Consider the following 12,903-nt stretch of genomic DNA (forward strand, 5'->3'; position numbering starts at 1 on the left):
AATATTTTTATTTATTTATTTATTTATTTAGCGTGTGCATACACACAGGAGGTGGGGGGTGGGAGGGAGAGAGAGAGGATCCCAAGCAGACTCCCTGCTGAGTGTGGAGCCCAACATGGGGCTCGAGCTTAGGAACTTGAGTTCATGACCTGAGCTGAAATCATGAGTCAGATCCTTAACCAAGTGAGCCACCCAAACACCCCAGAATATTTATTTTTTAAATATTAAAAAAAAAAACCTATGCGCTAGCAAGAATGTAAGAAAACCTGCAAGGCCAAAGAGTTAGTGAAAGCGGAGCTCCAGGAAAGTATATATAACCACTGAGGTTGGCTTTTCTCTTGAAAGTACTTGCCAACACCAGGTGATCTCAAGTGTTGATTTTTATCATTCAATAACCACTTTGCATAAACAAGTGAAAGAAGAAAAAAAATCTGCAGTGAGAATTTGTAACAGATTGGTCCAGTTCTGTAATTTAAAGGCACACACTACGTGGATGGTCCAAAAAACCCACAAGTCAAGCCATGTATGTGATGGACTTGGGCTGGGGTGTCTCCAGATGCTTGCCAGAAGTAAAAGCAAATCCCCTCTGGAAGAACAGAGATTCAGCTCTAGGCTTCAAAGAATTTCTATTGGTAAATTTCCAGGGCATATGAACTCACAATCAAAATTTGAAAGCATGTACAAAGTATGAGCAAAAAGCCAGCAGAAACCGACAGAATCAGACCTGCAAAGACTCAAACACATACATGGCCATTCTTCCCTGAAGCAACGGAGATTAAGTATAATTGCTCTTTCACGTAACAGATTTATCTAAAAGTATCCACAGCTCTTTCCTCTCCCCTTGCTATAAAACATGTCAGTGCCCTTCCCCATCTTGGCTACTACCCTCTAGAAATACTCCAGCTGACAAGTGACCTTTTCAAGTACTCTTCACTGGAGTCTGAGCCCTGCAGATGGGATGGGACTATCACTCACCCTCTTTGCTTCCATTGACGAAACTGGATAAACATTCTTCAATATTCCTGACTCCCACTAATGAAATCCCATGAATCTCAAAGACCCATATTCATGTAACTGCTGAATCTAAGGCACAGCTCTGGGTTCCAAGGTCGGCAATATGGTATATCTGCCCAGAAAGCACTTAACATTTAGGAGGCATGAACAAAATTGAGAACTTCCCACTTTTATCTCCATGAACTACTGTCAGGTCAGATGGTAGGCTCACCAAATCCTGAATTGGTATCACTGATTTTTCTGAAATGAAATGAAACAGTTCACATATACCTTCTTTAACAAATGAATTTGTTTGGGCTCAACATTTCAATCTAAGATATTTTTGAATGTTGATTCTTTTCTCCAGTATGCTAGCCACCTCTTCTTTTTTAGCTTTAAGTGATGTCCAAAACTGACAAAATTAATTCTATGCCTTTATCCCAATTGATAAAGACTCTGAAAGGTATAGGTTGTGCTATGCACCTTGAGACAATCCTACCAGGTCGACAATTCATTAGCTGATACCATTGTTTTCTCTTTTTTTTATTGTTACTGTGTATTGCATCAGTCCCTCAGATTTTAGGAAATCTTGGAATATTTTAGAAACCCCACATTTAGCATCATTCTCTCCAGATTTATAGGGTTCCTGAATCTCTAAATTCGGATTACAGTTTAAAATCTCTCTATCCCACCTTCCTTTGCTTCGCTCAATTAACCTTTACTCAGACCCTATTATGTGTGAGGCACAATGGTAGGTAGTGGGGACATAAAGACACAGACCTTACCCCTGGACCTCCACAGTCTAGTCAGGGAAAACTGACTCACTCACAAATAAAGCTGTTATCCTCCACATTTTCTCCAAGCCTAAATTGTGCCACAGAGGAAGAGAAAGTTTTGAAAGCTCTTCTTGTCCTGTCTTCTACCTCCCTCCTGTTTTTCCTCCCTTCAACAAATGTTCATGAAAACCCTATTATATTGGGCACTGGGTGTATACAAGGATCCCAGCCCTCATTTACAGCCAACAGCCTAGTCCTGGGAGACAGGTAGAGACAAATGAAAATAGCGCGTAGCTAGCAGTGCTTGGAAGGAGGCTACCAGGAGTGGAGCCCCAGGACATCACAGAAAAGCCCATCTTAGGAAGGAAAGTCACCCTTCATGGCCACTGGGTGAGTCTCCGCACAACCTTGCAGACACTTGTCAGCCTCTACTGAGCATTTGTTATGCGTTAGGCAACAGAGATACAGAGATGAAAGATGAAATCTTGGCCCTCTGGAAGTTTACAGATTTAGGCTGTGGCTTGTCTAACACTCGTGACCTTGTGTGAAGAAACGCAGTCCAGAAGGAAGAAGTATAAAAACCAACCCCTGGGGGACGCCTGGGTGGCTCAGTTGGTTAAGCAGCTGCCTTCGGCTCGGGTCATGATCCCAGGGTCCTGGGATTGAGTCCCACATCGGGCTCCTTGCTCGGCGGGGAGCCTGCTTCTCCCTCTGCCTGCCTCTCCCCCTGCTTGTGTTCTGTCCCTCTCTCTCTGACAAATAAATAAATAAATAAATAAATAAATAAATAAATAAATAAATAAAATCTTTTAAAAAAATAAAAAACAAAACCAACCCCTGGAAAAAAAAAAAAAACACACCAACCCTTTTTTCTATCTGTGGTCACAGCAGGAGGTTCCCAAGAAGACAACTTCTCCCTTGTCCCATATTTCTTCCCTAGCTCCACATGCTAATGCTGCTGGAAAAAATGGTAAAAATGCTTTTCTGTGGTGGGGCTGGCTGATGGGATTAGAAACATTTCGTATCTAAGCTGACTAGAAGCCACAGTGGTTCTGACTCAGGCCTGATTCTTATAACAAAGTAGTCAGGGTCTCCCAGCTCCAAAGGTTCCCAAGATCTGCTAATCTCAGCAAGGTCCCTGGGGATCGGTAACTTTCCTCAGTCCCCAGCCCCCCTTAAACTATCCCTTTCCATTTCACCTCAACTGGGTATAGTTTTAAAAAGTCATTCATTGGGGCGCCTGGGTGGCTCAGTCGTTAAGTGTCTGCCTTCACCTCAGGTCATGGTCCCAGGGTCCTGGGATGGAGCCCCATATCGGGCTCCCTGCTCCCTGCTCCGCGGGAAGCCCTCTCCCACTCCCCCTGCTTGTGTTCCCTCTCTCACTGTGTCTCTCTCTGTCAAATAAATAAATAAAATCTTAAAAAAAAAAAAAAAGTCATCCATTCTGCCTATTTATTCCTAGGACAAAAAGTTCAATATCCACTTTACCAACCAGTTGGCTTTGGGCACATACTGACATTTCAAATGGCAACACAAACCAAATAGCAACTGGCATCCCTTTGAGATCACACAGGTTATATTATTCTGTAATTTCTCTTTTTACAGGCTGACTGGCCACTAACTAGGAGCTCCTGGAGGCAGCACCCTCGTCTTCCTCATACCTCTGCCCTGCCCCCCATGCCTGACGCTATCTGGGACACTGTGTGCGCACAACAGGTGTGTGCTGCAGGAGGAAATCATCCCATCTCGGGGCTCAGTTCTGTCAGTCCTCTGGCAGAAAAGAAGTCAAGTCAAAGACTGAAAATCTCTCCAAAATGATACCAATTTTCTTTGTAAATGTTTGAAAAAGCTAACTGGAATAGCCCTACCTGGAAATACAAAACCAGGGTAGAGAAACAACAACACAAAGGCAGTTACCTCAAGAGGGTGGATGACATATTAACAACTGACTCTTCTGGGTTAATCCCATCCGATTTAGACAAATTCCCTGAGGAGGTGCCAGCTGCAGCGTGTGCCTAGCATACACTTGGTTTCTAACAATTCCTACAGGGGTCCACTATCACCTACTCGTTCTCACTCCAGACCGGCTGCCCATCAAGCGGCTGGCCACCGCCTGGCCCAGACAACTGGCCCCCAGAGGAATATGTGACCTAAGCCATGGCAAACAGAGATTGTCCTTAGGACTTCACACACAGAAGCGGGGAGGGTGCTAGAAGACTGACAGTCCGTGGTGAAGCTGCCAGGTGGCAACAGAGGAGAGAAACAAAGTGAAGCCAGAGCAGAGAGATGACAGACACAAGCCTGCTGGAGTCCCTGGGACCCCTGCATTCACAGACCTCCCAGTTATGACAGCTGATAAACGTTCCCTTTTTGCTTATTCCATTCCGGGCAGCTTCTATCACTTGCAAACAAAAGGCTCCTACACAGCATACTGTCCAGGTGAGCGAGTGCAGAACTTAAGAGGCAGCTTTCTTTGCTGGTTTTGCATCATAGTGGAATATAAATTATCACAGAAGAGAGGGACAAAGTCTAACCAAATGTGGTTGTCTGCATTCTCTAGAGGAGACTTTCTTTCCTTTGTGCTTTTATATGCGCAGCCCTGACCATACCCTGGCTATGACCTCCTTTCGGCTACACCCAGCTCTAATTACCTGAGCTCCCCCAGGTGCTCCTGAAAGATATAATTTCAAGACAGTCTGGGCTTCCGATTAACTGCCAGAGAATGGTCCTCAGAATCAAAAGTTCAGAAGCAATGGTGCCAGAATTTCTTAATTGCCGGAAAGGAACATTTCCGAAACCTATTAAGAAAAAGAATTCCTTCCACAAATAAGTCCTTTGATGGCCGAAAATTCATCAAGAAGTTGACAGTCTTCTGGCCAGGATGTTACAACCTAGAGGGTTGTAGGAGATTCTTTTCCAGTGATATGAAAAGCCACATATGCACACACCCCAAACAGAAACTTCCACAGCTTTTAGCAGCATAGATGTGATTGTGTGTGAGTGCCTGGGCCACACCATTTTCATTTTACTTATTTCTGTGGCTAGTTCCCAACATGACCTGGCCTCTTCTCTCTACTTAGCCCAAGGTAGGCAGCTGGATGGTGAAAGAATCTAAAGAGGCTTTGTCACTGCAAGCCTGGAAGGCAGACGTGAAGGATGACGGCAAAGGAGGCCTTCCCTGCTTTCCCCTGCAGACACTCTACCTTGCCAAGGAGACAGGTTTCAAAGTCAGACAGTCCTGTATTTGAACCTGGAACTTCTTAGCTACATGATACTGGACAAGTTACTGAACCCTTTAGTATCCTCATCTGCAAAATGGATATAAAATCACATACTTACATACTGAGCACCAACATTACCAGGTCCTCGGCAAGGCTCCGAGGTTACAGAGAGGAGTAAAGCATGGTCCACATACACATAAACAGAGTTTCAGCTGCACACGAGTAAGTATAATGATGAAGGAAGGCAGAAGATTATATGCAAGGAGGCAGCCCACTGCTCTGAGAATTAATGAGATAGTGGTATACAAGGCACCGAGCACAGAGAAGGCACACAGGATAGATTCTTCTGATTCCCCAAGGCAGATCTGTGCTTCTAGATTTACAAAATGTTCTAAGATTCTGTCTCAGGGAGATGCTGACCAAGGAATGATTTAGCTGGCTGTCAAGTATGAAAGTGGTTGAAATGGTACATGGTTGGTTAACATGTGGCATTAGGGAGAGTCCCCACTTGCCCTTCTAGGGACCTGGCACCTTCCCTGGGTCAGCTTCCTTCCCTTTCTTCTGGCTCAAGCTAGTGGGGGATTGCAGAGCAGAAGTGGGTTTTGGACAGTCAGGCTTTTTAGCGCTTTGCAAATCACAGTCACAGACTCTCCTTCCCAGTAAAAATGAATGCTAAGATGCAGTGAGCATATTAGACATCAACACCAAAAAGCACAGCAGTGTCTCATCTAGCACATTCTGAGACGGGCATTACCCTTTGAAAAAAAGGGGAGATGGTGCTCCTTGGCCAAGAGCCTACATGAGCTCATGAATTATATATCTGGAAGCTTCTTCACATTCCTCTTCCCTGCTGCTTTACAGGAACCATATTAAATTGAGTTACATATCTCAGAGGTTTGCTTTGAAACACATGGGCTACTTATCATGTTACACTACTATAAGAACTTGTGAACTTTACAAATCAAAGAGAAGCCTGCACATGTGTTTTACCACATTTTTATATTCCAATGCCTGTCAAGTTTCCAACTTGCACCAGGCCGGCTGTTCAATTCATTCCTTGGTCACAAAATCATTTTCACTCTTTCATCCTCCCAAAACTATCTTGTCCCTTTCCTTTTCTTCACTAAGCAAAAATCCATCCTGTTCACAGCCTAATTTGGGTTTCTTTCAAGTGCCTCTGATGGCTTCCCTTTGGGGCATCCCTCAATCCCACCCCCACTTCCAAGGGATTCATTACTGAAACCCTGAAGGTAAGGGCATGGATTTTAGATAAATTGCCAGTGCCTGGTATCAGCCCAATTCATGGCAGTAAGATTAGAGAGATATATATATTATTTATTTATTTATTTATTTGATAGAGAGAAACAGTGAGAGAGGGAACACAAGCAGGGGGAGTGGGAGAAGGAGAAGCAGGCTTCCCACTGAGCAGGGAGCCTGATGCAGGGCTCAATCCCAGGACCCTGAGATCATGCCCTGAGCCGAAGGCAGATGCTTAACGACTGAGCCACCCAGGCGCCCCTCATGGCAGTAAGATTAAAGTGAAATACAAACACACTGTGGTGGACAACCCACAAAAGCCCTATCCTTCTGCCTCCTGGTGTTCAGGCCTTTGTGTAAGCCCCTCCCCTGAATGGGGGTGAGACCTGTGACTTCTTTCTAACCAACAGAAAATAGCAAAGTGATGGGACAGATGTCAGTGCATGTACATAGCTATTACAGAGAAGTATAATGTCTAGCCTATGAGGAGGTGCTCTCCCTTGCTGGCTTTGATGAAACAAGTGGCAATGTTGGGGAAGGCCACATGGCAAGGAACTGAGGGCAGCCTCCAGCTGGCAGCCAGCAAGAGCTGAGGACTTCAGCCAACAGGCTGAATGCTGCTAACAACCACATGAGCTTAGAAGTGGATCCTGCCCCAGTTGAGCCTCAGATGAGAAAGCAGCCCCGGGCAGCACCTTCATTGCAATCTTGTGAGAGTCCTAAACAAAGAATCCTGCTAATCTATGCTCAACTGCTGACCCAGAGACTGTGAGATAATAAATGTGTGTTGTTTTAAGCTACTATCTTTGTATTAATATTGCTATGCAGCAATAGATAACTAATTATATGAACAGAGAAAAAGTAAAGTAGCCTCTGGCATCTGAAAGCCGACCTGGCATTCTCAGCAAGGCCTTGATGTTGCTGGGAGTTGCCCTGCACATACTAGGTCTTGGTGTTAAACATAGGTAATTCCAAAGAATGTCAACATCACACGAGGTCTTGAAGATGGAAGGCAAAAACATGACCACTCTGTAATCATGTCTGAACACGGACAAAACCTAATCGTTGCTCAAATCACAAAAATGGACCAAACATCCCCCTATACTGGCTAATATGAGTGCACCGCTTTAACCCTGACTCATTACCCCATCTTTTTAATTTTTTTTCATTCCTCCATCTTATAAAATTTATTTAGACACTCTATAGAATTGCCCTTCCTTAAAACATCCAACACAAAGCAAAGCCCTACCTTCTTGGTCCTTCCCTCAAAACCCCTAAAACAAGCCCAAATCCCATAGTACGTCTTTTCTAATGCCTCCTTACTGAGATGCTGTATGGCTTCTCACTCGTGCACAGTCTCCCCCACCAGTACCAGCAATAAATCCTACTGTTCAACTACAGTGTGTTCCTCGTGATCTCTGGTGGGAGGCCACTGATAAAACAAGAGCAAACAATAATGCAAACAACTACAACAAAGCCAAACATAACTTCACCATGGAACTTGCATAAAATTAGAGGAGTGTAAACCAATAAAGAAAGAGTCCATATACAGTTTAAATTAGATCAAAACCACAAAAATACAGTAAGCTATCTCCAAGTAAGTATAAAGAAATTATGAATAAATGGTATTAGGAGAGTGGACAGGAGGAGGAAAATTAGCACAGATCCCATTAGACTAAATAAAAGTGAACTCTATATAAGTTAAAGAATTAAACATAATCAGTAAAAGACGAACTGAAATGTAATGGATTACTTTACTGGATCCATGGAAAAATGATGACCCTGTCACCTGGAAACAATAACAAAAAGATCTACTGATTTAGGTACAAATTCCTTGTTTATAATGAAAAGCAATTCAAAAATAAAAGAACAGCCAAGAAATACTTCCGTGATGAAATACATAAATATAGAATACAGACTATATACAAATTTACAGGAAAAACATCACATATCCAAAAGATAAATGAGTACAGGGAATAACAGACAATTTACATAGTAGAAAAGAGAGTAAACAAAACATGGAACCATGGTCCAACCTCTTGGGTTGAAAGAGGTGCCATTTTATGGTACTAAAGTAGCAAGTTAGACAAATGAACAAAGTTGGAAATGTGGGGCCATGGTGAAGCCCCTCATCACTGACAGTATTTTATGTTGTTACAGCTTATTTGTAAAGCAACAAAGAGAAGTCATAACCCAACATCCAACTCCTAGGAAACCTTTTAGTAGAAACTATCTGCTCAGAGTTTACGACAGCGTTATCCACAATGGCAAACACAAACAAAAGTCGAACAATAGGGAAATGTTTGAGGAATTGGGCTGTACTAACACATGGATTATCCAATATTCAAATAACTGCAAAGGCTAGAAACACAGAAAATGTTTAGGATTTGAAATGACATAAAAAAAATGCAGACTATAAAAAAGCAAATGAAAGCGACCATTAGCTGAATAGCTATCACGTGCCAGACACCGTTTGAGGCATTTAGTCACATTTTACTTAATCTTCACAACACCCTGACAGCAAAGTAATATTATCCCATTTTATAGGGGGAGATACGAGGGCAAAGAGGGGTTAAATAGGTTGGTCAAGGTCATACAGCTGGGAAGTAGAGGGGACAGGTATGAACCAAGATATGACTTCAAATGCTGTCTTTTTAACTCTATCACCCTACCTCTTTTAGATATACATGATAGCTGCAACTAGGAACAACCATGGATATGTGGGACAAACCCTGGGGGGTAATATGTAAATGTGAGATGACTGTGATATGGGAATAGGATTAATAGGATTTAATTTTAAAAATCATTACCTTTGATGCTGTATGGTCTACATACATAATGCAAACAACACAGACAATCAAGCGGTGAACTCTGGACCTCTAATTCCTCATGAGAAGTTTAATTATATATGTCCTTAGAAAGAGACCTGTCCAAAACTACTTCTAATGTCACTCTCTTCTGGAAGAATGGAATGGAGGTAGAGAGTGCAGCCACTCGTGTTGGGTATAGATCACTCTACAAGGGTGAGGAGGGGAAAGTTCAGGGGATAAGAGATCCAGGAGACATGGACATGCAGAGCTGACTGGGGAAAGAGGTAAGCTTCAGGACTCCCAGGCAAGGAGAGGCATATTACCAACAAAGGAGGGTCAGCCTGCTTGCTTTCCCTCTTAAAATAATCTGAGCTCCTATCTGCCTGCAGTGGGCAAGTATGAAGACAAAAGTCAGGGCCCCTGCAGTGAGTGCCCCATCTTCTAGTTGTCTTTTTTAAAAAACTGGATTCAGCAATGATATGGGGCAACATAAGGGCAAATGTAGATTCACACTCTTGCCATCCATGTGTGTGCTGACCACAAATCAAGAAACTTTCTTCTTGGGGCAATGAATGAATCATTCTCCTCAACTACATTTTGAAGGCTTTTAAGCTGGTTTGTACTTTTAGGATTATCTAAGTCATTTTCCGGTCAAATCTCTGAGGACACTTTGACCACAGTCACCTTTCCTGGGTGGCAAATTGAAACAGAGGACACTCTGGACTCTATGAAAGTTGGATTAGAAAACCCATAGTAAGAAGCACTGACTTGGCGGGGGGTGCATAGGGGAAACATGAGAATCGCACCCCCAGACATTCTAAGCCATTTTACTCACTGTATTGTTCAAAGACCCCTCACTTGGTGGGAGGTGACCACCTGCTGTGTTTACAGTAGGTCATAACTCTCAGTTTCAGGAGACATCCCTTCCCCAAGTACATCATCTGTGCAAAATCACTTCAGGAGAATATTGCATGGAGGGTCGGAGCAGAACTAATTTGTGGTCAAGGTTCTGAGACAGGGAAAGCAAAGCTGGATGTTTCAACAGACATCAACGTTTTAGGGGGATGGATTGAGTATGGCCGGGAAAGGAAGGATGTGAAACAATGCCCTGTAAATCTGATTTTACCGATACTACATCTTAGCCCGACCAGAATCAGTTACGTGCAAAATGATTAATCACTGTTTCCCTGAAATAGTCAAGGTCCTGCTGCCCATTCTTAGGATAGAAAAAAATCTAACACTGAAATTATGACTTTCAGGCTTTACTTCATTCTATACCCTTTTAATAAAGTGGAACAAAAAATTTTGCCTTGGGCTTGGCTGAGTTATGGAGTTTGTCTCCTAAGTGGCAAAGCTTATTCTTAGACCCAATCACCAAACTGAGCCCGAGTTATAAGAAACCTGGTAGAGAAGGAAAAATGTCTGTGCTATACCTCAGAAATCTATTTATCAGACGCGATCATTGCTCTTGAGAGACAGGTTTTCTCTTTATATGTATAGAAAAATAGGCACTGCAGAAGAAAATTAACTGAGCTAACGGGCAAATGCTGACAGCTTTGCATGGCATGCATGTTTTTGACAAATGTTGCTGGTGAATTACAACTTGACTCCATCGATGATGCAAAAGGGTGTAGGGACACAGAACAAATCCTGGGGGCATGACCTGAGGCAAAGACTCCAGCCGGGCCCCCACGTACCTTCTCTGCATACTCGGACACAATCTGCTTGATCTCGGCGGAGCAGAGTCCCACAATTTGGCCTACTGAGCTGGCGGTGAGGCGGCTCTGCAATCACAGGGAGAGAGGTTTCTAGGTCATGCCTGTCTTTCACAGAACTGGAAAACCTGAACGCTCTGAGTCATAGAGCAAAAACAGGTAATATTCCCAGGGGGAAGAATACCCTGGCTTTTGTTTAGATATCCATCAAAAAGGAATGGGGAAAACAAGCCTTGGGCCAAATGTTAAGCCATCTCTCTACCTTCTGAGTCATTCGGTTGATTGTGCCAGATTCTCCCTGGTCCCTGGGTGCCCCTGGGAAATCATTCTTTACCCCAAATACCCCATCTCAGGGTCTCTTCCTCAGCGTCACTGACAGAGCCTGTAGGGAACATGGAGGGCTGACGACTCAGGGGAAAAAGAAGGACAAATGGGAGAGGAACAGGAATCTTAGAACTCTCCAAATATCTTTTAACTACCACAGGCCTTTCCTGCCCTAAGAAGGAGGGATCCTTTCAAAGCCCTTGGTGAAACCTTTTGGACAGGACTTGAGCTCTGGAAGACCAACGATAAATGAGGTGTTCTATTTTCTACCCAGATGGCGTGGGAAGGAAACAGAAGATGAGGGCTCTTCTGGCATGAGTGGTTATGGAGAGGCAGGGCTGAACCACGGCTCCTCTACAGAGGGTAGAGGGACCCCCCAGGGGTCCTTCCAGACCCCCAGAGGTTCCCAAGGACGGCAATGCTATGCACTGGTAAAAAAGCTTCCCGAAAGAAAGACCCTAAGGAAAGAGGAAGCACTGAGTACTGAAAAGACAGGGCTCTGATGAAGGGGGTCCCTCTGGAAGGAGGCCCCCCGGGGCAGCGCAGGGCGGTTCCACGTCCCCACCTCCACGCCGCGCCCCCCGCGCAGCCTCCCCTCACCTCCTCATTCGCCATGGCAGTCATCTTGGTCATCAACGACTGAATACGCTGCTGGAAGAGAAATGGGGAGAAGTAGCAGTGAGTGGACCCCAGCGCCTAAGCCTTCCTCAATGGGTCTACACAGACCTTTGTGGTGCAACCCAAGGGTTGTTTACTTGCTCTCTCATAGTGAGGCTCATGGGAGAAGGGGTGAGAAAAGGAAACTGGAAAGAGTGTGAGAGGCCAGCTAACAGCAGTGTGGGAGGCAGCTAGCCATTTTGCAAAGCTGGGGATGAAGGGGCAATTTCTCCCCAGATGACTGAAGCAGAAACCCCAGGGACCTACGTGGGCCACACACCTCTTCAGCAGCTTGAAGCTCATCTTCCTCATGGGCATCAGCTTTTTCCGCAGCCGAGAGCCCTGAGGGAAGTGCCGTTTTCTTGTCCTCGGCCTGGAAAGGAAGATGCAAAAATAGCTGGGCCCTGGAGACAAAGACTCAGTAGAGAAAGGACAACAATGCAAAGGGACACAGATCTGTGAAAGACAACCCGCAGATCTGGAAAGGTGAACGGGTCCCTGCCAAGCAGTGGGGAATCTAGAGACCTGAGCTTCCAGTCCAACCACAGACCGAGCAGGTCGAGCTGCTCTGCTTGCTGATTCAATTCCTATCAGGTCGCACACATTTGCCAGACTTATCCTTTGACTGGGGCTCCCCTTTGCTTTAACGCCTTCAAAAGCAAATCACTGCCTAAAGGAGTGTTTTACTCAAACAGCCAGTTGAGACCCATCAGTGGGACATGAAAGTCCCTTAGCAGGTATGGCCAGCATCTACATAAATTAAGCAAAAATAAGAGAACAGGACACACCAGAGTGCTTTGCATGTAGTAAAGGGGTAAGTACTACTGTCTGAAACTTTTATTTTGGAGGGTGTGTGTGTGTGTGTGTGTGTGTGTGTGTGTGTGTACCGAATCATGATGAAAAATAGAATTCTTACTGCCGAGAATGGTCAACAGTTTAAAAACCACTGGCCTGAAGGATAAACATCAAACTGCTTCACCCGGTGATCAAGTTTTTTGCTCTGGACCCAGCCTCAAGCTCTAAATGTACCCAACACCACACTCAAGACACCTGGATTAAACACTGTTTCTCAAACCTGCACTGCAAATCTAGAGTGCTTGGTGTTAACTCCATCTCTGCACCCACCAGCTGGGTGACCGTGGGCTTGCCT

General features: G+C 44.4%; 1 protein-coding gene across 4 annotated transcripts in view; it reads right to left on the reverse strand.

The window, feature by feature from the left end:
• The window catches only part of CCDC93 (CCC complex scaffolding subunit CCDC93), a 92,092-nt gene that overhangs the window by 39,764 nt on the left and 39,425 nt on the right, over positions 1-12,903 (reverse strand). For 3 of the 4 annotated variants that reach the window (XM_025857242.2, XM_073884940.1, XM_073884945.1), the window contains 3 exons: positions 12,034-12,126; positions 11,697-11,747; positions 10,755-10,841 (listed from right to left, as the gene is read on the reverse strand). In XM_025857242.2, the coding sequence (XP_025713027.1) occupies positions 10,755-10,841; positions 11,697-11,747; positions 12,034-12,126 (231 nt within the window). The remainder of the gene's footprint in view (positions 1-10,754; positions 10,842-11,696; positions 11,748-12,033; positions 12,127-12,903) is intronic. The other variant, XM_025857247.2, reaches the window with a different exon arrangement.

Source organism: Callorhinus ursinus, unplaced genomic scaffold (assembly GCF_003265705.2).
Source record: "Callorhinus ursinus isolate GAN/ISIS: 27379988/994484 unplaced genomic scaffold, GSC_fseal_2.0 scaffold2, whole genome shotgun sequence".
Lineage (NCBI taxonomy): Eukaryota > Metazoa > Chordata > Mammalia > Carnivora > Otariidae > Callorhinus > Callorhinus ursinus.